This window comes from Balearica regulorum, chromosome 15, assembly GCF_011004875.1.
Source record: "Balearica regulorum gibbericeps isolate bBalReg1 chromosome 15, bBalReg1.pri, whole genome shotgun sequence".
NCBI classification, from domain to species: domain Eukaryota; kingdom Metazoa; phylum Chordata; class Aves; order Gruiformes; family Gruidae; genus Balearica; species Balearica regulorum.
In genome coordinates this window covers 15,920,387-15,947,352 of record NC_046198.1, presented here as the reverse complement: position 1 = coordinate 15,947,352, position 26,966 = coordinate 15,920,387, and the positions used below count along the sequence as shown (strand labels likewise).

The following is a 26,966-nucleotide window of genomic DNA, read 5'->3' as shown; positions in this document are numbered from 1 at the left end:
CAGCAGTGTTTTCTAACAACAGACATCCTACAAGAAGCAAGTCATGTTTTACCAGCACTGCCATGTGAATTTTCCTCTCTGTTTATCTGTGTTTGCATACGCACTGAGCTCGGCAACACAGTGGATTGCCCTTGCAACTCACCTGCCCCTCCTGGTGGTGTGGCTCTTGGATATAAAGGCACAAGAAAGAAAATTACTTCAGACAGGGATTGGAAAAGCCCAAAATTAAGAGACTTGAGCAGACTTAATAACTGACTGTGTTTTAATTTATCTTCATTTTGGATCATGTAGTACAAGGTTGATTAAAAAAAGGAATAAATTTTCAAAGTGGCTTGGAGTGGGTAGTTTAAATTACAGGTTGTGTGTGATAATACAGGATTGCAGGCTAGATTCGGTCTGAGTCTCTTTGCTGCTTAGCCCTAGGAAAGCTTCTGTAATGGATATTAAAGACTAAATGATCAAAACATAGTAACAGGGACTCTTAGATAGTGCGGCTTTATGCCATAATGCAAAAGCACAGAATATAAGTCTCGGGAATATGCTCAGGCTTTTTTTAATAGAGCTTTTGCTCAAATAAACTGTGAGGTTTAGAGCAGTGTTTGTGTAGTTTAAAGTGTGGTTATTGAATTCTGTTTTAAAGACCATGTTATGTGAGAATGGTTTTTTAGTAAATACACTTCCAAAGTAAACACCACGAGTCCTTTAAAAGAAGTAAACTGGGAGACTTTCAGAAACACCATTAGCTTTAAATACAAACTGATTGCGTGATGATGTTCTGTTTGTGCAGCAGGTCACAGAAATTGTGTTTGCAATCACTGCTGCATAAACCAATGTTCCTGTTGTTGCTGCTTCTCAGACCATCCCAAACCCGGTGGATCTGCTGGTGTGTGTGTGACTGTAGTGGTAGAAATGAGTGCAGGACAGCAGCTCTGGGTGGTGAGGCTAGTCCAGTGCTACAGTATATCCTGGAGTTAGTCCTGTGCTTGAAGGGTCATTTTACATCTGCTGTTTGTGTGTGCTGACAAGCAGTGGAGGTTAGCGTTCTCAAATACTCGTTAGACTCTAAGACGATCACAGTAAAAGTGGTTGCGGCAACTGAGGATACCTTCCCCTTCCAGTTGTGTGCTACTGCCTCTTTCCAGAAATGAAGGTTCTAGCGTGATCTTTGCTAGAAGTGCAGATTATATGAATGCTCCAAAGTCAGATGAGTTGGCTCAGACCCCCTTCAGCAGTGGTTCGCTGTAGCTGTTGCTGCCTGATGCAGGTGGAGTGCTGGCGTTGCCTGTGTTGTTAGCTGAGCTGTGGGAATGCTCCCTCTGTCAGAAAGGCAGTAACTAACAACATAGTGTTGCTGGTGAAAGCTGCTGTACATGAAGGCACTGTTTTTGTGGTGACCATCTTAGCAATTGTGGTGTAAGGTCTGCAGCTACGAATACCACTGTAGGAGTGTACTTACCTGGTACTATTTCTTGGAGAAAGTTGAATATGCGCAGAGCTGAAGAATAACAGTGAAGCAAAGCTGAAAACCTTGTTTTATAGTTGTCCTTTTAGGCTAGCTGTGTGAAAATCCCTGATTTAGCTTGTTGGGTGAGGTTGCTCTAGAACTAAGCAATTGATGGGACACTTAGAAGTGTCTGCTCTAAGTTGCGTGCTATTGCACAGCCAGCATCAGGACCAAATTTTGAAATGTTAACTAATCCTCTGTTTTGTTGGTGCAGGTGTTTTCAAAGTATTTATGTAGACTTCCACCTCTTCCAAGGGCTTTAATCATTCCTACATCTCATTTTTCTAGTGTGTAAAACAGATGATACTTCCATTAGATGGCTGTCAGAAGGAAGGGTGGTACTTATACAATGTTGAGAACAAATTAAGTGCAATATTCTGTTGTTTTCAGGGCTCTAGGACAAAAAGGATTTTGAGCTATATATCGTGTGAAACAAATCAAGATATATTGCTTTGTGTAGTCTACTTCTGCCCTCTAATCAAGAACAAAAGAGGCAGACCTGACTGTAATACTCTCACAGTACCCATCTGAACAGCCAGCAAAATTCACTGTGGCAGACTTGCCAGCAGATATTTGTTTAACTCAGCTAAATCTGTGTGAAGATTTGGATGATTATTTTGCATTCATCTAACCCCTTCCTGTTTTTCATGCAGCAGAGCAATGTGAGTAATCAAAGCTAAAATGAGGAGAAAATATTCCCATTAACTTGATTGGGCCTGGAAGTTTGTGCTTGTGCTACTGGTGTCTGATTGCTTCAAAGAAAGTACCCTGAAGTGCTGATAGTGGTTTAAGAGCCATGGTGCCGTTTGTAAATCTGCTTTGTTACTTTTAAGGAGAAAAATGTATGGTAAAATCAAGCAGTAGCCCAGTCCCTTGTGTGTCTGTCCCTTTCCAGTCCTCCTGGGTAAGCCCACGCTGGCTTTTTGTGCTGATTAGAAAAGCGCTTCTGCAGCGAATCTCCTGATCATCTCAGCTCATTGCACTTTGATTCACGTTGAAATACAATATCAGAACTTGCAAACTAAACTCCTCATGCACGAAATTTCACTGGGGAACATAGCACGCCCGCTGGTGGTATCCACTCCCTGAGATCAGACTAGAGTTAGTCTGAAGTAAATCCCCGAGAGGCGCATGGTGAGGATGTCAGACCCTCAACATAACCGTGCTGCTCTGCAGACCTGCCCCTGCTTCACCGCAGTACTTGTGGTGCAGAAGAAGCTGTGCTGTGTTGGTGCCCACTAGGTTCTTGCCCAGATCTTAGGCTCTCCTGGTGAGTTTTAATGAGTCAGGTTGTTCTTTGCCATCAGCTTGGTTGTGATCAGATTTGCTTATTGACCCTAGCATTGAATAAAAATGTAACAGGAAGCAGTGGAGTGACCTGGAAAGCTCCAAGCAGGATACGGTCATAGGGGAATCAGTTGTATGTTGTTGTACTCTCAATAGAAGAAACAACGGCAGTGTGTGGCAGAAAGGTTATTTCACTTCATTCTGTTCTCTTTTGATGTAATTGGGTATTAAAGTCATTACAGAAAGTCATTAAATATGGCAAAGACAGGTGTTGGAGACTTCAGGAAATTACTCTGAAACCTAGAGTTAGTGCAATTAATAAGAACAGTATCAGAAAATGTGAACTATCAGCAATTAGAAAAACATGCAAATAAGGGTGATTTATTGTTCTGTGAAGGTTTCTTTGCTCTTTGAAGCAGCTGGTATTAGATGAATCATGGACCTACTCCGCTCTGACTGTTCACACCCTCCTCGATAGCTGGGAGCCTCCATAGACATGTACTTGATCATGCAAGTGGGCTCAGCAGGAAAAGGACAAGAGTTCAGAGGAAAAAAAAGAATGGAAACTGTTTGCATCTGTATGGCTGGTAATGTGTGAAAGCCACAATACTTGCCTTCTGTAGCTTGGGCCTGTAGGAGTTTATTTGTTTGAGTTCTGCTGAATCATCACAAACTGTTTCTGGGGTGGAGGCTGCTGGGCATATTTCTGTTGTAAGATCTCCAGGGGTGGAACCTGAGCTCTGGGAAAAATACTTCTGTGATTCACCTATCATTTTTTATAGCACATCTATTGCAGCAGTTGGGCTGTACAGGGTCTGTGCTCTGCCTCCCTCAAAGTAGTGTCATGAATTTGGAAAAGCTACGGTAAGATGGGAGCCTTTGCAGAGCTGCAGTTTGGAGGAACTCCCCATATTGTTTACTCTAACATTGTTTAATGTGTCAGAATGCCTCAGTGAAATATTTAGCTAGAATGTCACCTTCTGGGCCTAGATTGTAATAAAAGTCCACCGCCTGTCTACCTTGTGCTGTTGGTTTTACTTTCAATTTGCTTAGTTTACTTTAGAGCTAGGATTCAGGAGAAGCCAAAGCCTGCCTATTCTATTCTCTTAGGATCCAGAAAGCTACTAAAAAGTTGAAATAACCAATGACAAAATCAAGCTTTCTAACCTTGTTGAAAAAGAACTATTAACCAGGGAGAATATTTTTTTCCTTTAAGCCCTATGCTTAAAGTGGACACAGCTCAGAGACTTGATGCTGTTGAGCAGATTGCTGTATTGGAGTTGGAAACGGATTGTTTAGATCACACAAGACTGGTCCAAAGTGAAATCCCTTCACAGAGTGTAAAAGACAGAAGTGTTGAGGTACCCCTTACACATACCTTCTCTTGTCTCTCTAGCCTACTGGCGAGTGCACTTGGCAGCAGCAGTGGAATGGCAAGCCTCCTTTCTTGGCCTCTTTTGTACTTTGTCCTTCCGAGGATGTCCTGGGGAGCCTGGGCAATGTGCTTTGCACTTTCAGCAGCATGCTTTGCACTGTGGAGCGCTTGCTGTATGTGAGCCAAAAGCCAACTTAAATCTTGGAAGTGGTGAGACAATTTTCTGTGTTGGCCCAATACCATTCTCTAACTCCTTTGGCTATTGATTTTGTATGCAATGTCCTTGAGAAGACTTGTCCTGAAAAAATTTGAAAACCTGGGTGTGGTGTTCAAGGTAAAACTCCATCAGGTTTCTGAGATTAGTGTTGTGAAACTCTGTATTTCATGTAAAGAAGAATAAAAACATTCAGAGGAGGAGATAGAAGCGTTAACAAATGTCAGTGGTAGGCAGCAGGTGGTGTTTGCAGTCCTCAGATTTTATAGTATTATTCTATACTTTGTTATCTTCTTTCCTCAATCCTGTAGCAATTTAAAAACTGACTGTGCTCTGGATACCCAGATCTAGCACTGAGGTGTTCAAAACCATGTGTAGGTACTTGGGGGTCATTTTCATAGAGCCATATGCAAATGATTTTTTTTCTGCCAGTGTGCTGTCAGTTTAATGCATCATTTGTTCTTTTAATAACAACCCTTTTGTTGTTTTGTTTTGTTTTTTCTTTCCCACTTAGCTTCTTCCCTCCATTTGCATGTGCATTGGAATACTGGCTGGCTTAATCATTGCAGGAGTTAAACCGACCTCCCGCAAACATGGCAGACGAGGACCTTATTTTTCGTATGGAAGGGATTGATAATGCTAGATCGACTACAGTGAACTCTGGAAATTATCTTGATGCTGATAGTGATGATGAAGACAATTATTTTATCTGTCCAATAACTGATGATCCAGTTTCTAACAAGTCTGCCAGTATCAAAGTTGACAATTATTATAGCAACTTAGCAAAAACTGAACAGTACAGTTCAAGCTCTTCTCCTAGAAACTCGTTTAGCTTTAAGGTAAGTATTGGCTCCAGCTTTCAGTAAGGTTTTGGTTTTACTTAGTTGGCATGAGAGATTCTCTAACTGCTTCATCTCTTGTAACTAACGCTTTTCAATAAAAAAATACATCTGTTTTTTCCAGACCTGCAGTTAATTCCATTAAGCCAATAGCCTGACACTGCCATTGAATTGCTTACTGTCCCTTTTAGTTCAGTGGGAGATCTTCAGCTACAAAGGCAGCAGAATCCAGGCGAACAATTCACTGCCATTCTGATAAAACTATTTAAAAAAGCAGTATATGGATTGGGAGATTTAAAAGATGATACTTATTGTGAGCCAAATTGGGGCGCGGCAGAAGATATTTTATTATGGATTTTGCCAAGCAGAGTTAACAATCCATAATATTTTTATTTGGGCAAATAAAATTGTAAATGATAAAATTGTAATGATAGGTTTTTCAGTTATAGTTCTTTAGGGAGCTTTTAACATGTTGACTCTTGTGCTTGGGCATGAAGTATCACACTGGCAATAGTTCCTGACAGTGCACTCAGGCAGCGTCTGACCTTTTTAAGATGAACAGCATTGCAGAGAGGTCACAGGGGCCACAGTTGGTGCTTCCTTGGCAGTGTGTCCTGTTCCACTCGGCTCCCCTTGCACAGATCAGGCCAGGCAAGGGGAGACCAACCCACAGGCAATGGAGCCTCTAGAATGCAAGTGATGTTCACTCTATAGGTTAGATGTTCCAAATATGCACCACTTGTGCTAAACTGGTATGTCTCGTAGATTTTTGTCTAGGCTAGGATTTAATGTGTTTCATTAACACATTTCTTGTTATAAATATTAACATATATAATATGTGATAGATACTCTAAAATCTTGGTTATGCCTAATGCATGCTTTATTCCTGAAGAGATACCAGAAGGTTTATTTCGGTCAGCTAACGTATTAAGTAACACATTAAAAGTGAAACTGTCTTGTCTGCAGTCAGATTTTTACCAAGGCTAGTTAATAGAAACATGAAAAGGTACATATTCCTAAGGAAGGTGAAGAGTAAAAGCTTAGTATAGACAAGGGGGCAGATTTTAGTGTATGCTATGCTAAGCCAGTTAAGACCCAGTGGGGAGCTTAGTATAAATTTGTGTGTGCATTTTAGCATGTGCTAACACTTGCCTATGGGTTTGCAGTGTGAGTTCTGAGTCATGTGGCCTGAGATAAAACTGATAAGGACTTAAGAAATTGCTATTATTTCCTCCTTCCTGAGCTGTCGTGTTGGTTCTGCAGAATATACGTGCCCATGCTTTGGGCTTCGCAATGTCTAGTTTGGCATTTTAGCTCCTGTCACAGATAAAATGCGTTGGGTGCAGATGTGGAGCAAGCCAAGTCTCCATCTGCTGCTTAAACTGCAAAGAGGTGGCTTCCAACACAGAGTAAAGCAGATGACCAGGACTGGGAACATCTTAAACCACCACAGCCTGGTCTGATCAGAGTCTACCTGTCAGACCCCAAAGCTAATGGCAGTGTGGGCCATTGATAATGAAATGTAGAGACAGACAGAAGAATTACTACTAACTCTCTGCCTTTAAACAGGACTCAGCAATGTTTTATTAGCTGGTTTATAGGCAAGACCATTTTGAAGCGTGTTTTCCAATTTAAAAAAATTAGCAACTTACTGCAATAGGTTTGTTCACAAATGTTCTAAGAGTGAACTTAAATTAGGAATATAAATTGAAAAGTGGATTTTAAGTGGAAATTTTTTTTAATTAACAAAGAGAACAGAGACTCTTTGTCAATCATTTGTCTTATCACGTGTATTTTCCTACTTTTATGTTTCTCGTGCATCCTTTAGAATGACACACAGCATCGTTCTAAGCACGGCTCTGTGGTTGACCATAGTCGGGTAGGTTAAAAACAAAATGTGAACACAATATTGAATAGATGCATTAAGATTTTTTTGTTTTGTTTTATGACCTTTTTTTGTTCATTATTTTATTGTCTGGGAGAACTACTTGCCTCAGCCCATAGAAGTCAAGTCAAAACTAAAAAGATATCTGTTAAATGAAATAATGCCCATCTTTTGTTCTCTGCCTTGAAATATCACTTCTTTTAAAGTGCATATCTGTAGTTGTTTCTTCACAGTATTTCCTACTGTGGACAAGAATAGAATGGATGCAAGACATCTACTTGGTCTGTATGGCAGCCGTATGCCTACAGCAGGAAAAAAATTACACTGTTAGCACCATTTCCGTGAAGTCCAGCTTCTGTTTGAAGATTAGAATTCACCTTTTGTACAAAGCACCTCACAAGATCAAGCACAAATAAATAATTTATTTAAATCATTACCTAGTGTGGACACAGATCACCTTTTGGAGAGGGACCATACACAAGAATGATTTGATATAGAAAATTGACCAAGCAATTCTACTTGTTTCTGCCTCCCTATTTCTTTCATATATATTCGAGTATGGAAGTTCCCAGCTCCCTATGAAATGTGTATCATCGTGTGATCTGAGGCAACTTCATTTTGTTATGAAACATGTAGGGAAGCTTCCTCAGCATGTCTCTTAAACTTGTTTTATTGTAATATTGTGTTCATTTTGTGGTTTTATTGTCAGAAAGGGAGTTTTTAAATTGTTTGCAAGGTATGCAGATTTACAGCTGAAGTAAAAATAAACATGAATAATTTAAAAGCTTAGCTGCTTCAAAAACTTCCTTGATGTCATTGCTGACATCAATTTATACTGTATTTTTTAAAATTTTTGACTGAGATTTAAGTTCCAAGTGAAAAAAACCCCAACAAACCAATATTTTAAAAGTTACCGTTTCTGCATACTTGAAATTCAGTCAGAGAGGCAGTAAGAGAATCTCAGAGCTCAGTAGTTCTTTACTGACGGGGGTGCAGAGTGGCCTTTTCTCCTGCTCACCTTGCAGAAGGCCTTTGGCACATAACAGGATTGTATCTCCAGTTCTCTTGGAACAACACAATGTAAAAAAGAGGGAGATCAAAATGTTAAGAGAAAAGCATCCAAATTGGCTGGTAGAGAAAGACTGTTCATGTATCAGAAAACTCCTTTGATTTTTTTACTGTTGACTTGGTGGAGATTGAAATAGCTACTTGTCTGGAATTGTTGTAATAATCCATTTTTACAACATTCTAATTTTCTTCTTTCTTATGCTGAGCACAATTTGGGGGCCTTGGGGTTTACAGAACTTTTTTTTTTCTTCCTTTGTATTGCTCTATTGCTAATGGACTTTTTATGCTTACACTGCCAGCATATGCTGTTAGTTACAAAAAGTTAAAACAGTAAAAGTTAATTAATATCATCTAGGTGTGACTTATCACTGTTTGCAGCATATGTTAGAGATATTTGCAAATTACAAGAGGTTTTTCAAATTATATTTGGTATATACTAAACTGGATTCCGTTCTCAGTAACTTTATTGAGCTGAGACCTGATGCTTTTTATTTCTGAACTGTGTGTCATTATAATTGAAGCTGTAGAACATCAGAGTGGTCTTCTGTACCGCTTGGTCCCTGCTCTGAATAGTGCTTTGGGGACTTGGAAGTTGCACATCTTTGCAGCATTGGGATCCTGATGTACTTTAGAAAATGCTGCTGTTGTAAGCTGTGGCTGATTATAACTAACCTGCCAGTTTGTAACTTCTTCAGGAAACCTGGAAACATGCTATTCAGAAAGCTAAGCACATGCCTGATCCCTGGGCAGAATTTCATCTTGAGGACATTGAGACGGAACAAGCCACTCGTTACAGGTCTGTGGGGTTTTCTGCTTTTAATGCTGATGTTAAACGGAATGTGCTCGTTTATGCAAGGGCTGTGTTTGAGTAGGGCAGAATATGTGTAATTACATGGCTGAAGAACTTCAAGTAATGCCCAGAGTGTGTCAACTGAATCTCCCAGGAATACATAAATACTGCACATCATCAAAAAAAAAAAACCTTTCAGCAAATGTCACATTCTTTCTCTCTCTCCCACCTGAGTAGTATCTCTAAGTTTCACCATACAGACAGGAAGCAAGGCTGAAAAGTATTTTCTGGTTGATTTATTAATGCTGTGAACTTAATAAGAAAATGAATCCAAATAAAGAGGCAGCATACTTAGTTGAAACAGTTTAGGAAAAAAAAAGCAACATAGCGCTCTGTGCCCTTCCCAAAATAGCAGTTTCGCTGTTGCCTATCGATGCAGTATTGCTGCATGTGGCTGGAATTTAAATCCTTATAAAGCCCAGAATAGCTCAGCATGGTGTATGTGCTGAAACTGAGTTTGGCCCTTAAACTATTCTCAGTGCTTTAGCACAGGCTTTGCCAAAACGTTTACCCTACTGACACAGGTTTCTGGGTGGAAGGGGTAGGAGTTAGAGGCCAGTTAATTACCACTTAGCGTCAGTGTGTGGAGAGGCCTGCCTTCCCATCGCATGACACTGTCACGCAGCGTGCTTCTTCCCCGCAGACTGCATCTGTCTCTGGTCAGCCACACAGTCCTGAAATAGTTTGCATATTTTAAAATACAAGTAAGTGATAATATTGTTTTAGGGCTACTCAAATACCCTATTAAAAAGAGATGGCTCTGATACTCCTATTTCCACTTCTCTTGTCTGTTGCAAACTGGGGTGATACCCCATTATCTATTCTGTAGCTGAGGTGTCTGCATGTATGAAGTACTCGGTGCGGGTGGGGGGGAATCAGGCTGGAACCAGTCATGTGTTGGTGACTCAACCGCTGTGGTTCTCAATTTGGCTTTTACTGTGGTGAGAGTTAAGGGGGTGGGGAGAAACCACAGTTGCACTCTCTGTTATCATAGGGTTGTGCAGACACTCGCTCCTCCCTTGGTGCAGTCTTGGGCAGTTCTTGGTCCTGCTGCTTTTCACAGCCCCAGCTGGTGCTGTGTTCTGCTCACATCCTGCACAACCCTGCAGCAGATCCCCAGCCAGAACCAGGTTTACGCAAGGTCAGCATTGGGGGAAAATCCTGTCCAGTGTGCAGGGCTTGGTGAGGCTCTTTCTGCCCCCAGTGTACTGCCTAGGCATCACAGGGGAGGTTTAATGTCAAAGCAGATAAAGCCTAATTTGTAGTGTTGCAAAAGTTTAGCTTCTGTAGCAGAATCTGTTTAATTGTCAGTAGGATTCAGTGTCTTTTCAAAGAGCTGTACATATTTATTCTTTCCCACCCGAAGTAACGAGGGCAGGAGTGTTGTGGGAGGACTAGAAGTTTTTGTGTTGGAGTGGCAGCAGCACTTTTTAGCAGTCAACTAGAGATAAGGAAGAATAGGCACTGGGGATGGGAGGAGTTGGGTTCCCTCTGCATTTTTCTAAGAAGCACACTTCCTGATTTTGCAGGTACAATGCAGTTACCGGGGACTGGGTTGAAGATGAAGTCCTCATCAAGATGGCCTCACAAGTAAGATCACACTGTCCTTCATGTTTATTAGCAGCCAAATTTGTCATTTCTTTCCTGTGACTGAATAGTGGCAGCAAGATGTTTTTTGCAGTCTCAATGTCATTCTTTTCTCCTACCTTTCTTTTTCCTTGGCTCATCCATTATGTTTTGGTGTCCCAACAGCTTTTTCTCTCCAGAGCAGAGTAGTCAGTTCTTCCCCATCAGCAACATGAAGCATTTGTTCCTTTCTCAGTCATCTCTCTCCCATTTCAGCCCTCCCATTTCCTGCTGGCCTCATCTGCCTGCCTGGCAATAGTCCTGCTATTTTGTGTGCTTCCAAATAATTTCTGCTCTTAGGATGAAAACAGACTGAATTTTTGGTATGTGAGGGTAGAAGCTACTGTCACTTTCCAGTTAAATCATGGGGTTGGTGGTGTGTTGGAGTCACCTTGCTCTGTGCTACTGACGTGGTAACTGGCGTCTGGGGAGGTGATGCTGTTGGGCATATCCTGTATGGAAGCAGAGAGCATGAGGTCTGCTAAGCCAGCTTCTTTAGTCAGTCACAGCAGAGCGTCTCCAAATGGGAGAGAGAATTCAAATAGCTTCTTTAAAAGTTATACCATGTCTGCTCCATGGGATAATGAGGAGGGGCTTATTCCCAATGTCTTTTCCCCAGATTCCTACTTAAGCTGCCAGTGGGTTTCAAGGAGATAGATACTGAATAGAGCCTGCTTGAGAACTGCTTTCTGCAGGGTATAAAGGGGGAAGACGTAGTTGTGTCTCTTACTGGTTAGAAATTAACTTTATGGAAATGGCAATGCTGGGATTTTGTTTTTTTTCTTTTTCTTTCCCCTAGCCTTTTGGCCGTGGAGCAATGCGAGAGTGTTACAGAACGTAAGTATCTGCTGGCTTTATCTTTGTTGGTTTCCATGCAGTATTTTCTTCTGTGGTGACTGGAATTTTGCTTAGGTGTGGTGGAAATTGTGTAAAGTGCAGCTCCCCATCAGCTCCCTGCTGTGCCTTTCTGAAAGGCATAGCTGAGGGGTTTATTCCTGTTTCTGTGGCTCCAGCCGCAGCACAGGGAGTGGGGTTCGGAAAGCAGACCACTCTCTTAGGGGAAGCACAAGTGTGATGGAGGCATCCAGTGAGCTTGCTTTGGAAAATCAAGCCATTGCCTGTACTGGAACTGCAGTGGGATGGATAATGTGCAATCATGTCTAGCTTCAGCAAGTATAATCAGCCTATCAATTAGCAATTCAGAAATTTATGCTATTTCCACCATCTCTTGGAGGCGAAATACTTATCAAAGTACAGAAGCAACTACTTTGTTTCTGTGTGCCTGGAGTGGTAAAATATCTTTGAATTTGATATGAGGTTGTAGGTGTGTGCAGCCTGAATGCCAGCTTAAAGCCTATAGTTAAGCAGAGAAAAGGGGAAAGACTAGTTGGATGGTGCAATCTCAACTCGGAAAGCCCCCCTCAGTGAAGAGGGTTATCGTCCCAGAGTTTACTTCAGATCATGTGTACCAGAGTAATCCTGTTCTAAAGCAGAACTTCAGCACTGGGGGAAGACAGAGGAGGAGCTTTTCTTTCCTTGGGGAGTGTTAGTAAATGTGGTTGTGGGCATCAGCATCTAGCTATAAATGAGTTTGTGCTAGAAGAGTACCGCACCCTTTCCAGGCTCTGGAAATTAACGTTTCCTGGAAAATGTACATGTGTGTGTTTAAGGCCGCTCCCCCTTCTTTCCAGCTGTGGAATCCAGAGAAATTGCATTTCATGTCTGGTTTCACTTCTGGAAAGAGAGAAACTCCTGAATGACAGAAACATGATGTTTTGAACTTGAGCAAAAAGGAGGAAGAGTAACCCCTCAGTCCTCCAGTTTGGCATTGTTTCAGTGTCAGTTCGTGCTGGTGGCTGTGTTCTTGCAAAGCCAGATAGAGCAGTGAGTGAAGCCTAGGAAGTAACAAATCTTAGCCTGCTGACATTGTTTCTAGCTCTTGTTATTTACCAAATTCCCCTTTATACAATATCTTGAGTAATGCCATAAACAGAAATTTATCTTTGCAACTTTGCCTTAACCTCTTGTACAAAGAAAGCATAACTCGTATGTCAGCTTCCTGTTGCTGGATTCTCCATAACTGTGGTGCACTGATATTTCCCATGTGGAGCGCGCTCGTCTAGATTTTTGCAATTCTGCAAGTCTTTAGTCATGACAGTGACAGCATTAGCTGCACTTGGCTCAATGAACTTCAGAGTATTTGCTTTAGAAGAGCACATGAGCTGGCTTGTTTTATGCAGAGAAATGTGTTTCTTCAGAGAACTGGAAAGGTTTCAAATCCTGGCTGAAATTCTTATCTCACTTGTTCCTTCTTTCCAAGGCCTCTGTTAGAGCAACTGTCTGCCCATCCCTGCAGGAGGACAATCTGAAGTTGCTTTGCCTTTAGAGCGTCCCCTGTACCAAGACCTCTGCACCAAGGGCTTGGGAGGGAGAGAGGAAAGGGAGGAAGGGGGAGGGTTGAGATTTTGAGTGCTGCTACTAGCTTCTCAAAATGTACAATTTGTCATGGTGCTAAGACAGACTCGGAGAGCCATTGTGTGTTCTGAGCAGAGTATGAGAACCGCTCAGTAGCCAGCCATGCCCTACTCTAGATGCTCCTTTCCATTCTCCTCCTCCAGACTGGCTTGGCATTGCTGAGGTCTCCAGCAAAACCACTGCTGCCACAGTACAGGGGGTTTATACCTTTTTGCTCTCTTCTCTGTTGAATTAAGTTGTCAGTGGGGAGAGAGAGGGAGAAGTGCTTTCCCCATATAAATGGATGAGGCTGCTCTAGTAAAGAAGACTGTATCTGCTTGGAATTCTTGATGACAATGGGGTTTTTTCCCCCGTTTGACTTGAATGTTGACATCTTCTGCAACCTCTGGGTACCTGCTTAATCCATTTGTTGGCAGCCAGCAGATCCTCTGTTGTCAAAGTCCTTTTTTTTCCTCCACTTTTGAGGGATCTGTCAATTAAAGATTTGCACATCAACAAAAGTTAAAAGCTGCATCATAAGAACAACTGTCAGGTGCAGTTTTCCTTCTGGGAGCATGGGAGATACTGAGTAGTCACCCCTGTGTGTTGAGAAGGCAGCTGTTTGTTCTTATCATAGGAGAGGATTTTCTCCTCTCAGTTCATGATTGAAAGGCCACTCCCTGTTAATTCTGCAGAAAATAATTGTTGACATTAGAACAGGGTGTTGAGGTGGCACCAACCCTTCATACTCTGGGTTGGAGGGGAGCAGGGAGGGAAAGGAAATGAGAAAAGGAGGAAGTTAGAGCAGAAATAGCTGCAGTCAAACAGCCACTTTGGCACATCCTAGCCATTCACATGTGATGTTACCTTTTCCCTTGTCCCCTACCAGTGCTTCACCTTTCAGCTAGAATATCTGGTAAATGACTGAGGGTATCGCTGATCTCCAGGCCTGGCTCTGTCCATGCAGGCAAAGAAATGGGAAAGAATAAATTAAAATTCGTGGGTTCCCTTTCACCAACGATTGATTTGTCTTTCAGGAAAAAGCTGTCCAACTTCTTACACACACAGAACTGGAAAGGTGCCTATAACTATGTTGCCAAGCAATACATAGAGAGTGTGGGCAGGGATGTGTATTTTGAGGATGTCCGACTTCAGATGGAAGCAAAACTCTGGGGAGAAGAGTACAATCGGCACAAGCCACCAAAACAGGTACATTTAAAGATCTTGCTAAGCAAAAATGCAGTCTTGCTCTCCTATTAGATTTGTTTTCAAATTAATTTAGAGAGAATTACTTGTTCACATTCCATTAAATTGCTTAGACAAATTCTTCTGCCCTGATATGTTTTCCATTAAATGGTAGCTGATTTTTAATGAAGTGCAGAAATTGCTTTATATTTCCAGATTTAGGGGCTGTGTGTTTGTGAATGTCTGACTGTTCTCAGCTGCTGACTGAAGACTAAAATAAAATGGTGTTTGTATTGCTCTTTTTGATATTTGCCCAGCTGCCTTTGAGATAACCAGAGATGTCACAGAATTTATTGCCAGCAGCAGCTTCAGCAAGCACTTAACTGTTAGCGCTCCAGGAAGGCAGATGCTTAAATCTTATAAACCTATCGAAACACCTTAGTAGCATTGATATTTTTTTTTATTTTTTTTCTTTTAAGAAGAGCTGGAAACCTGAATAACTTTATGAAGCTATTCAAATATAGATTTCTGGGGAGTGGTCAAGAATTTTCAAAAAAAATGAAGATACTTTGGCTTTATTTCCTTTAGGTGCGTCAGTGACAATACTAGCACGTTGTGTTAAGTGCAAAGTGTTAAGATGTATGAAACTCCCAGGTGGATGGAATATCAAGCTAGACTCAGGGTGTGAAGAGAAGTTCCCATCCTCTGCGCTAGGGATTGTGCATAAACACATAGGATTCAGGAAGAGGTTGTTCCACTGCTATTTCTGGTTCTGGGGTCCATGCTAAACATTTTGTATAGCCAGCAATGCTTTGCACTTTTCCATGCTGGTAAGTTGGATAGCTGCTGGTCAAAGCTGGCCATTGTGTCCTGGACAAAAAAACCTTCAGCAGCAAGCAGCTTGTTAAAAGACAAGAAACTAACGTGCAGGGATGAGGAACTGCAAGTGTCATTCACTCCCAGATGGTAGCTCCTCTTTGTTGAGTACGTCCATGCTATGTATCAACAAAGCTGTCAAGTCCCCTTAATCTGCAGTTGGTACTGAGTGCCTGAGTGTAACTATGACTTCGAGTGAGTGGAAGAGGGGGCTCCTAGGAAGAGTGCTGTGTACACGCACTGTGGTGTCTTGGTGTCTGCTCTTAGCTCTACCACAGACTGTGTGTGACATCTGACAAGGTGCTTGGGTCAAGAAGTGTGCCTCAGTGTGGGGGCCTTAGCAATTTCATAGCCAAAATGAATGTTTTTTGAATATATGGACTATGTGCATTGCCTCCCATATGGAGGGTTAGTTAATAACTACCTGTCTCACAACAGCAAGTTGAGGTATAGAGTGAAGTACACAGAGAGGAATCTAGAAATCTAGAAGTTTAAATGCCGTGTTGGGGAAAAGATGTAAACAAATTGAGAGTTGTGACAGTTTCTCCTTTAGGAATGTGTCTGGGACAGAAGGAGGAGGAGGTGAGGCAGGATACAGAAATTGCTGAATGGTAGACATCGTCAGTTCTTCTCCAAAAAGCTGTTTTTATAAGTTGTGCAGTAGTTACTGTATGTTTTGCTCTGAGTATAGACTCTTTGCAGTGTACTCTTAAGGTACGCACAGAAGTAAAATAGAAAGCTAATACTTACTAATAATTTTTCAGAGGGATTTCTTGCAGAATTGAGCTGTTGTGAAGTGACTGCTTTTAATTTATGGAATTCCTCCAATAACCTAAGCAGCATGTGACTCTTCCCCCACCTCCTCGTTAAAGAGACAGATCTTTGCAATCGTCCTGTTTCTTTCATTGGGAAAGTTTTCACAGCTGGAGGATTCACACACACTTTGATCTGAAGACAGTGTTCTGTTAGTCATTGTTTGTCTTCTTTCCCTCCCCAGGTGGACATAGTACAGACCTGTATTATCGAAATGAAGAACAGACCTGGAAAGCCTCTCTTTCATCTGGAACATTACATTGAAGGCAAATACATCAAATACAACTCAAATTCTGGATTTGTGCGAGACGACAACATTCGTCTTACTCCGCAAGTGAGGCTTTGTATAATGCTTTCCATAGAGTCTGCTGCAGGGAATTTCTTGGCTCTATCCAGAGGTCTTGCGTTACTGCCAAGAAAGGAAACTGCAGGCTTTCTAATACAATGCCAAACAAATTTCTCTTTTTGCAGTATGTCTGCCCCTCCTTATTTGGGGCCGGCTCTTTCAAGCACTGAGTGCTTCTTTATTGCATTTCAAGTGTCTGTTGATTTTAGTTGATTTGAATGTGGTTAATACTCTTTAGAAACCTTAAGCCCTTTGACTCCGATTATAATTGCAGGCATTGACATATTTCAAACTCTCTTCAAATTAAGGTGGGGAGAGAGAGCTCTCGTGTACTATGTACTAAATAGTCTCCTGGTGCCTCATGTAATATGCAAAAGGAGGTGGCAGATATCCAACTCATGTAACTAAACATCTAGTCCATTTGCATACAAGAACCTAGTTTTTTAGCCACAACCTCTGAATAGGTGAATCTGAGATTGCGTATAGAAATACAAGTACAGATATCAAGTGATTCTTGGATGTTGTAAAAGAACTTTAAAATACTGGCGAAAAATGCAAAGCGGTCAGCGTAGCAAAGGAGTGTCGTATTGGGGCTTGAAGGTTTTGTTATTTTCATTTTTTCATCCTATTTTTAAGGTATTTGTCATGATGCTTAATGTACACAGAGGGTTTATGTTCTGGGCTGTCTTTTGGACACTGAATTGGTGCTATGCTTTCACAGGTTGGGAACAAAATGTTCCATGAGATTTGCTGCAGTTAAAATGTTTGTCTATCACCACCAGCCACCTCCCCCAGGCCTGGCAGCACTTTTTTGGAGGCGTTCCCAGAAGATTCCTAATGTCTCAGCTTTATGCCAAAGAGAAGAGCTTTTTATACCTGATTCTTGAAATGCTGCATTTAAAGAGTACAAGTGTACATTTCATTATCCGCTCAGTTGTTCAAGGGGACCCTCCCAGAGGGCACAGTAGGGAAAGGAGAATTTGTGGGGATGCTCTTTGTTTGTTTGTTTGTTTTTTTTTTTCTTTCCAAAAATGTGGCAGGGCTTTGCCTGTTGGCAGAAGGAGGTGGTGTCCCAAGGCTCCACAGGCACAGCCAGGATGTTTATGCAGATGTTATTCTGCACTGGCTTCAGAGCCCACTGTTGTTCTGTTTGCCAGGCAGCTTCCCACTTCTTAAGGTGAAGACTGTAGTGGAAAACAGAATCTCCAGTACAGGAAGAGGGAATAAAGCAATGTCTTCTCCCCTGCGTGTTCCCACTGCTGCTTTTCACCCTAGCTCTTTTAGCCTATCTCTGAGTGGGGACAAGTTGGAGAAGCAATCTACTACATGCTTTTAGTGTCTCATAAACATCATGATGAAAGCAATACCAGTTATATTTCACAAATAGGGTTATCAGACTTCTTTGCCTATTTATGAGATGAACATGTGTTGCTGTTTTCAGTAGATCAAGGGAGAGTTTTTTCAGACATCTTCCTCTGGTTCTTTCCAGGCCTTTAGTCACTTCACCTTTGAGCGCTCAGGACACCAACTCATTATTGTTGATATCCAGGGAGTTGGAGATCTTTACACGGACCCTCAGATCCATACAGAGAATGGCACAGATTTTGGAGATGGCAACCTAGGTAAAATCAATGATCCTGTTTCACATGCTAATGGATGATTATTTTCTCTTCCCAATTGTCTGCTGCGTAGCCACTACACAGCTGAGTGAGCAGGCACATTTCTGAGGGTCTTGCAACCAGCTGGAGAAGCTCTATTGTAAGGAGTCCCTGAACGGGGCAGCTGTCACGCAAGGGCAGATTAAAAATGAGAACTGATCTTGGCTCCTATCTCCTGACCTACTCTTAAACCAAACAAGTAATGAAATTAGGTAGCTTCCTACAATGTGAGAGCAGTAATCATGGCCTTTAATTCCTTGCCACATTCAGCTGTATCCATTCCTGCCATGTGGAGAGATAAACCTTGCATATTTTTAAAGCTCCAAGTGTCCATACATGAAGTTACAAAACACAGCAAGTTTTGTAAGCAGGATCAAATTTAGGCATGTTTTTCAATGATGCGGCCAAATTCATTTATTATTACATCCTGTGCATATATAGTTTTTGAAGATTTTGCAGGCTTCCTTTTCACACTCTCTTGCAGAGAGAATGAAAAACACTTACAAGTGTTAAAATGGAAGCAAGTTGAGCTGTGATACAAAGCACTTTCTCTCTTTCTCTTTTGACTTTTTAGAAAATACTTTGGGACTTACAGCTTTTAATAAGTAAACCGTTACATAAATTCGGAGTAAACCCTTTCTTCATTTTTTTTTTTAAATGTTGTAGGTGTTAGAGGTATGGCCTTGTTCTTTCATTCTCATTCCTGCAACAAGATTTGCAAAAGCATGGGGCTTGCACCGTTTGATCTTTCATCCAAAGAGAAAGATGCCTTGGATTGTAATAAAAAATTGCTTGTAAGTACTTGATGAAAAAAATGTAACTAAGCCGTATAGCTGGTTTGTTCTAACTTTAAAAGCTCTGTAAATAAAACTCAAATATGCTATTTGCATGGCAAATAAAACCACCTTAATCACTAATGCTGCAGTTTAAAATACAGAGGTTTAAAGCTGACTTATCCATACTTGTCTCTGAATTAATGCTATAGCTTTAATGAATAGGGAACCTTGCAACACAGGTATATTTAGGACCAAGTATATCTTTGAGTGCTGAAATCATTGGTAAGTTTTGTATCTCACAAACCTAATTTGGGGACAAAAAAAGAATAGAACTGCTTGTCTTTAACTGATCTCAGTTTCAACTGATATCAGTGGGACTGAGACTTGATGAAATGCTTTGAATGGAATCCAGTCCTAAACAGAACTCGCTGACTGTGACAATGCCAGGACTTCATATTTTGAGTGTAGAACTTTTCAAAGCAAATAGTTATGTATACATGTGCGTATTAATACCCCTCCTTTTGTAAAGAACCCCTAAAAACCACTCATGCTGGTTATATAGCATGCTTAGAATACAGAGAAGCATTATTCATGGGACTTTCTTGTTAATTTGCCAAGGAATCTGCTCAGACAATTCTCCGTGGCACGGAGGAAAAATGTGGCAGCAGCCGGGTGAGAACGGTCTCTGGTAGTCGGCCTCCTCTGCTCTTCCGCCTGTCTGAGAACTCTGGAGATGAAAGCATGAGCGATGTAGCATTTGACTCTCTACCCTGCTCTCCTTCCTCAGCAACCCCTCACAGCCAAAAGATGGATGTGCTTAGTGAGTGAGACTCGTACATAACTTCCTTGGGGGTTCCTGAACATTTGGCAGTGTCTTGTTTTATTTTGTTGGCTTTAACCACAACAGTATGTTGTATTTAGTCCAGAATATTTGTCTCTAGCATTCTTCTTTGAGCAGAAATAAAACTGAGAGTACTTCTATGCAGATAATTAATGCACAGATGCTTCTGTGAAAAAAATGCAGTAAAATTATGGTATCTAGAGCTTTCTCCTCAAGCATGTTATCCTTACAATAAGAAGCAAATATTTTTCTTCCTAGATTGGCCAGTGTTCAATGAAGTAGATAACTTGGTTCACAGAGACTATGATCAGCTTGATAACCAAAGGGTGAGTGTCTTGCCAACAGAAAATGAGATTACAGTTCCTTAACGAATGTGTCTTTAAAGGACTGCCTGAAGGCTTTGCTCAGTAAAAGCACGTAAAGGTCCTCGACCTGCTTTCATTGCTGCAAGTCATGCTACTTGCATGCATTTGCTGTTTCTAATAAAGGAAGAACATGTTATTTTAAAATAGTATTCATTAATTTTTTCCCTCCAGAAATTTATTTGCATCTGGTGTATTTTAACAGATAATTAAAGTGTGTGTCTGTTCCCCTGCCTGCATGTTGCGTCTCTGGCACTTGTGCCAACTGCTGTGGTATGAAAGCTAAACAGAATCCCCATTGATTAGGTCTCTGCAAATACTGGTACTGTGGGATGTTAGAGAACCTCAGCTGAGGAGGCTGCAATAAGTTTGCAATGGGCATTTTCCAACACCAGGGCCTTAGCACCAGGGGCTGTCAGTTACTGTTCTCTCTCTTAACTGGCTACTACTGAAGGCTGAAAACTATATTAAGTGGACTATTGCTTTGATAAAGTATGTGAGTCCTTGATTGGCGGTTTTTTTATGTATCCAAGAGAGAACACAAACTTGGACAGTACCTTCTGGGTCATTCGTTCCTGTTCTGTCAGAGGTAGCACAGCATACAATCATTCTATCCAACATATCTCACTGAACCAGCAGAAGGTTTTCTCTGTGGGAAATGTCAAGCTGAGATCCTTACAAAGGGTAGTGCTAATGCTGAGATGTTTGTTCTTATCTTCTGTAGGATTTTGAAAACGGTGGAGACAGTGGATATCCCAGTGAAAAGAGAAGTGAGCTAGAAGATCTGGATCATAGAGAGAGGGTAAGAACCTGACTCCAAGTTTAGCAGAGTTGAACCTGTTCATACTTGAACTATTTCCATAGAAGAATCTTACTTTTTCTCCCTCTTGATCTGGACTTTGTAAAGAGAGGAAACAGTTGGAAAGAAATTCCCACGTGTTGCAAAATTACTTATTCATCTTGGGAATGCTAATGACACTTTTACAGGAAAAAGACTATTTGTAATGAGGAGCTTAATTTCAAATGTTACATTTGTTTGCATATTGTTGTGGGGTTTTTTAAAGTATTCTGTATTGCATTTGAGAAATGTAGCCAGCTTTTTGTCATATGGAATCCATTAATATGATCTACTTTCAGACTCTTTTACCCTCTCTACTTTCTATGCCGTTATATGGCTTGAGGTATCACAGAACTTACTGTTGTTGTCAGTTAATGATATGCAACTTTAGAATTCCTGTGGGTTAGTTGGTTACTCCTTTAAAATACAAACTTTTTAAATAAATGCTTTTTGACCTGAAGATCTTAACTAGATATTTAATTAGAAGATAGGAAAGAGAATGCTCCTTTCAAAGACAGAACTCCTTTTGTCACCTTTGAAGCGGCAATGTATTTTCACGGGATATCCAGTTTACAGGATTAAAGCCTGGATGTGCCATATTCTTTACCGCATGGCACACTGCGATATCACTGAGAGAAAAGAATCCAGTGGAAGCTATTTTGGTCATTGTCGCTATTAATTTTGCCAGCTAGGAATAGTCTAGAGGGATAACTGGCACACATCAGTTGCTGTAAATTAAATGATGCAAATCTTTACGTTAACGTAGGGCCATTCAAACAACAACCGAAGACATGAATCTGATGAAGACAGTTTGGGAAGCTCTGCAAGGGTAAATAAAGCAGAAATGTTCATACACGATGCGTTTGCCACTACTGTCCTTTGTTCCACTCATCTGCCATCTTAACTTCACGTCACTAAATCAGATGTCAGTTTTCCTTCCTTTTCAGCTACAGAATGTGTTACCACTCTGTGTTGTTTCCTTTTTTGTTTTGTCTTTATTTTCCAGTTAAAGTACTGTTAAAATGAATTGTCACCTCTGTAACTGATCCCTGACATAAATTAGTGATTATGGGTTTCTCACTTTAAAAAAAAGTAATTCTATAGATTATTTTTTTTCCTGCCTAACTAGATTATATTTCCTTTCTGCACTTTATTTTTGGAATTGTGTTCCCTATGTGGTTGGATGATTTTTTTTAAACCATGCAGTATCTGAAATACATGATAATAGCTCTCTCCCCTGTGTATCTAATTGAGCTAGGGAAGGCCAGACCTTCTTGTGTTTTTACAAAATAAAGCTTCTATGATAATTAGTTTCTGTGGCTATAAACTTAAACAAATAACACTATTCTGCAAGGAAAGAAAAAACAGAGCTGTGACAACAATGAATTATTAGATAGGCTTTTCAGAATTTCCTTGTAATGATTATATATTGCTGTTCCAGGAGATTGAAACAGCTGTAACAGACTGAAGTTCTGGCCAGTAACCTTCCCTGTTGTGTTCCTCTGTGTACCTCCACAGGCTTTCCTTTTGATAGAATTGTTTTCAGCTAATGTTTCCCATCCACCCATTGTGTTGAAAAGGTTTTTTTTGTTCTCATTTGTGTTGGATGTCCTGAGAAACACCAATGCATGTATCGGCCTATCATCTTCTGCATTGTTACCTTTCATTTTTCTAGACTTGTAGAACACAAGCAGCATTTAAAATGTTTTGAACTGAAATACTGACCAGAAAAGTATGGGGTTAATTTTTGCGCATGGATAATCTCAGTACTTGCAGTGTGACTGTTCAGGTGCCTATTTTTATAAGTACCTTTTTTCTGATTTAGAACTTAAAGATAACGTTTTGCTTCAGTGCTGTCATTTATGGAAGATATTTGATGCTGGGATTAGAAACAGAGGGGTTTACTCTGTTTTTTTTAATGAAGAATTAATAACTATTTATTCAGCTACTAACATGACTTTTGAGAGGCATGTCTTAAATTACAGTATTTACTAATAAGTAATAATATTAACAGAGGCTTTGATTTTTGGATGATAATCCATAGGAATAGTATGGAAATTTTAATTTTGGATAGAAATAATATTATATTCCCTATTTCAGATCAGTGTGGAGAAGTGGAATCTCTACAACTCTTCCAGAGTCCACATCCATAGACCGTCCTGTGTTGCCCAAGAAATTCAGAGGCTCAATGCACTAGAACTTGAAAAGAAAATTGGGAAGTCAGTCCTTGGGAAGGTAGGATGGGTCTAGCAATCCTGTTCTTTCCAACTGGAAAGAAACATCTTGTATTTATTACTTACATAGAGATGTCCTGCATGAGTTATTTTTGCTGGTGAAAATAAATAACATGTCTATAGCTTTCAGTCACCTAAGCATATTTTATAAGGGACATCTAAGCTCAGGAACCCATGAATTCCATCTGGTTTTGAACTTGCAACATCTGGGGCCCTCTGGGAAGGACCCTGCTGTTGGTTCATCTGCCTTTCCAGAGGCATCACGCGGAGAAGATGCAGTGGGATAGCTGTGGTGTGCCTGACCCACATACCTTGCAAATAGGCAGAGTTGGGCTCCTGAGAAATGGTAGTGTGGACCAACTCTTTTTACTCCAGACTATCCCAGACAATGCAACTGTGAATTAAATTTGGGGTTATTTATGGGCTGAAGCCAACGCTCAAACAGCATGGCGTAGGTCTTCCTGAACATCTTGAGAGCCTCAGATGTTCTCAAATCTTTTGTTTTGAGAAGAAACCTGCCTTTCCCTTGGGGAGGAAAAAAACCCCTCAAAATCCTATGGCATGTTTGGAATTAAATCCTGTCCCCACTGACAGTAAAGACTTCAGTGGTATGAGGATTTTACCCTGGATAACCTTGTTTTTCTATGCCTCAGGTTAATTCCTTTCCTGTGGGGGCCCTTGCTGTCCATAAGTCTGTGACCCACAGTTGCTGCTGTTTGCCCTGCTGGCTGGTGTGTTAGGCAGTTGCAGTCTGGCTGCCTTTAGCTACAACTCCCTCCTCAAGGTCTCCAAGGCCCTAGCAGATATGCTGCGACATGCCCCTAAGACCTGGTCTCTGGTGTGGCAACCTGCTGGGATACCGCACGGGACACATGGATGAGGGAAGATGTTGTGGCAGCTACTGTCTTGCTGAATTAGGTCTTTTATCTCTAGTAGTCGGGTTTATAAAGCTGTGTATGTCTAAGCCTACAGAACTGGAGAGGCAGCTGCACTGCATATAATCATCGCTTTTGCCAGTTTAATCTGTTCAGGCATAAGTCAGGCTGCAAATTGTGTGTTATCCCTCTGCTCAGTCACAGAGGTACACAATTAGCTTTAATTAGTCACCTGAGAGGTATTTTTGTGCCTAAGAATGGGCACAGGGCTTTCGAAGAAGCAAATCTATACTTGATAGTTGTGTCTCTTTCCTGTACAACTGTGTTCTAGGTTCATTTGGCCATGGTTCGCTATCACGAAGCTGGGCGTTTCTGTGAGAAAGACAAGGAATGGGATCAGGACTCAGCCCTGTTTCACCTGGAGCATGCTGCAGACTGTGGGGAGCTGGAAGCCATCGTTGGGTTGGGACTCATGTACTCTCAGCTGCCACATCACATTCTTTCTGAGGTCACTCTGGAGGTAAACAGACAGAAAGATCAAAGAAAATGACAAAATGCAGAATTGTGGTCCATTGTAAAAATAACATACAAACAGCAGGAAATGGAGACAAAACAGTAATGATAGTTGGGTGTTCTGTGGCCTCTTCAGAGAAAATAGATGACTTTGTAATTAAGGACTTGGCCAAAGCAGCAAAAAATGCTGTCTGTTCCTCGTTTTGCAAGCAAATTACTGCATACCTTTGGGAAGTTTTTGAAGTGATCTTTACTATTCAGCTTCATAGTTTCTTGTGGCTGGGCCTGCTTCTCAGATATGCTAAATGCTTGCAGCCAGTACTCACTTGGAGAAACTGCTTTTGGTGTTAGAGGAAGGAAGGGATGGCTTTACATAGAAATACATGTTTTAAAGGTTTTGTTTGTTTTACTAGGACACAAAGGAGAACAGAAATAAAGGATTCGATTACTTGCTGAGAGCGGCAGAAGCTGGAGACCGGCCTTCCATGATTCTGGTAGCAAGGGCATACGATACAGGTGTAAATCTTGGTTCAGACAGGTACTGTGCGTGACTGAGTAACTTAACTTGGTGGCACTCCATGCCAGGGCAGGGGCAGAGAAGCACTTGCTACATGTCTTTCTTTCACGATGTAGCATTTTGGAGTTACTTCAGACTTACCCAGATGTGAATGAAAGCAGGGTTTAGGCCATGATACAGAAAGAAATAATTTCTGCTGTTGGACACCTGCAAGTGTGTTGGATCCACCTGCATGTTTGAGTTTAGCCCTCATACAGAGGTTGCCCTATGATAGCCAAGTCTTTTTTGCTCTGAAGTTGGTGATAAAACGCCCCTTGACTTCACCAGGAGTTGCATACTTGAAAATCATGGTATCAGCGGGGAAAAAATGAACACGAGTTGTTTTGGACATGCAGTACTGTAAAAATAAGTGAAAAGTATTTACAACTGCTATGTCTCCTCCTTAGTGATTTTTTTTTAAAGCACAGATTTATTTTTTTTTAAAAAAAAAAGCGGTTTGGTTTTTTTTTCCTAATTAAGCTGTGAAAGAGCTGTAGAACAGGAGAAATACATGAAGGTGTAAAGTGACTATAGATGAGATGTAGTCAGATGAACAAAGTATTTGTCTTTTACTGCTTCTCATAATAAAAGTAGGAATGGAAATTTAACAGGAACATAGTCTTAACGCTGAGGATGTTACTTTTCATTAAGGATGATTTTAAGTTTTAAGAAGCTTAAAAATGCTTTTACCTCAGTAAGTTTAATTTGGCCGTTACTCCTATTTTGATAGGAAGGATAGGATCAGCATTGTAACCAAGTAATAGATTGTGATTTGCCAAAAGGCCGCACAGCATATTGATTCTTTTTTTTTTTTTAGCAGTTTAGATGAGTTTTTAGAGGTGGACAAATACTAATTTCCTTAAGTACCAAATATAACAGGTGATGATTGTGATTTTTCCACTTTTGTATTGTAGCGTGACTTTATTACTTACATGAGTTTTCTGTTTTGCACAACAGTGAAACACTTGGCAATGGTGAAATTTAAAATAACATTAAACTTGTCTTTAAAGTGCACTGAGCATTCTCAGTATGAAAATCACTGGGTTTAAAGTGTTTATGAAACAAGACTCTGCAACTTCAGATTGTTTCTGAATCTGTTCTCTTCACAAATACGAATGCCAGACCAAAACCCTACAACTAGTAATGAAAGCTCAGGCTCTGGAGTTCAGCCAGACACTTCAGTCTGATACTTTCTTCTCTGTAATTACTGCATAAAGTGACCCCAGCCTCATTTGATACAGTGACCTGATGCAGTGCGGAGTTAGTCAGCCTCCACGAGAACATTTGCTTTCATGGAGAGCACTGAGGCTCTGAGAAGCTAGTGCAAAGTTGAATTCTGAATCTTCAATGCAAAGTACAGTTGCTTCCTTGGGTAACCATCTTCAAAAATTATTTTTCAGGGTACAGGATTGGAAGGAAGCACTGTACTGGTACAACGCTGCACTGAACATGACTGACTATGATGAGGGAGGTGAATATGATGGCACTCAGGATGAGCCCCGGTATTTGCTCCTGGCCAGGGAAGCAGAGATGTTAATGACAGGAGGCTTCCACCTGAATAAGGATCCCCAGAGATCAGGCAAGTCCTCGTTTTGTTTCTGTAACCAGTGATCCTGCTTTTCCTTCGCTTTTCCCCCAACATGCATTCCAAAAAATACACTTCCTGCTTCAGCTGTTACAAAACATACAGAGGGTCGGTACCCTCAGATCTCTGCATGAAGCTGTAATGATGCTGGGTGACTCAAGGCTGAAAACAGAGATCTTGCTGATGACGGGTAGTTAGCGGTGCCAGGTCCAATCCTGTGAGTCACTAGCAAGCAACCTTCACTCCCTGTGAGGCCTCTGAACTGCAGGTTGCTGCTTGTATTTTGAGTTACACCCATGATTCCCAGACCCTACACAACATTCTCTTAGTTGTGGTGTAATCTACACATCAGGTGTCTAAGTCTTGCAGTCGTCTCGGGGGCTCCTACGGGCCGGCCCTATTGCCA

At 41.0% G+C, this 26,966-nt stretch overlaps 1 protein-coding gene across 6 annotated transcripts in view; it reads left to right on the top strand.

Annotated features, from left to right (window-relative positions):
* The window catches only part of EEF2K (eukaryotic elongation factor 2 kinase), a 35,495-nt gene that overhangs the window by 5,157 nt on the left and 3,372 nt on the right, over window positions 1-26,966 (top strand). For 2 of the 6 annotated variants that reach the window (XM_075767064.1, XM_075767062.1), the window contains exons 2-18: window positions 4,895-5,219; window positions 7,048-7,098; window positions 8,868-8,968; window positions 10,552-10,612; window positions 11,448-11,485; window positions 14,140-14,311; window positions 16,161-16,310; window positions 17,812-17,944; window positions 18,647-18,774; window positions 19,375-19,576; window positions 19,856-19,923; window positions 20,684-20,761; window positions 21,564-21,626; window positions 22,898-23,032; window positions 24,238-24,426; window positions 24,833-24,957; window positions 26,376-26,554. In XM_075767064.1, the coding sequence (XP_075623179.1) occupies window positions 4,974-5,219; window positions 7,048-7,098; window positions 8,868-8,968; window positions 10,552-10,612; window positions 11,448-11,485; window positions 14,140-14,311; window positions 16,161-16,310; window positions 17,812-17,944; window positions 18,647-18,774; window positions 19,375-19,576; window positions 19,856-19,923; window positions 20,684-20,761; window positions 21,564-21,626; window positions 22,898-23,032; window positions 24,238-24,426; window positions 24,833-24,957; window positions 26,376-26,554 (2,119 nt within the window). In that variant the 5' untranslated portion in view covers window positions 4,895-4,973. Of the gene's footprint in view, window positions 1-4,241; window positions 4,377-4,894; window positions 5,220-7,047; window positions 7,099-8,867; window positions 8,969-10,551; window positions 10,613-11,447; window positions 11,486-14,139; window positions 14,312-16,160; window positions 16,311-17,811; window positions 17,945-18,646; window positions 18,775-19,374; window positions 19,577-19,855; window positions 19,924-20,683; window positions 20,762-21,563; window positions 21,627-22,897; window positions 23,033-24,237; window positions 24,427-24,832; window positions 24,958-26,375; window positions 26,555-26,966 lie in introns of those variants that run through there. The other 4 variants (XM_075767068.1, XM_075767066.1, XM_075767063.1 and 1 more) reach the window with 3 other exon arrangements.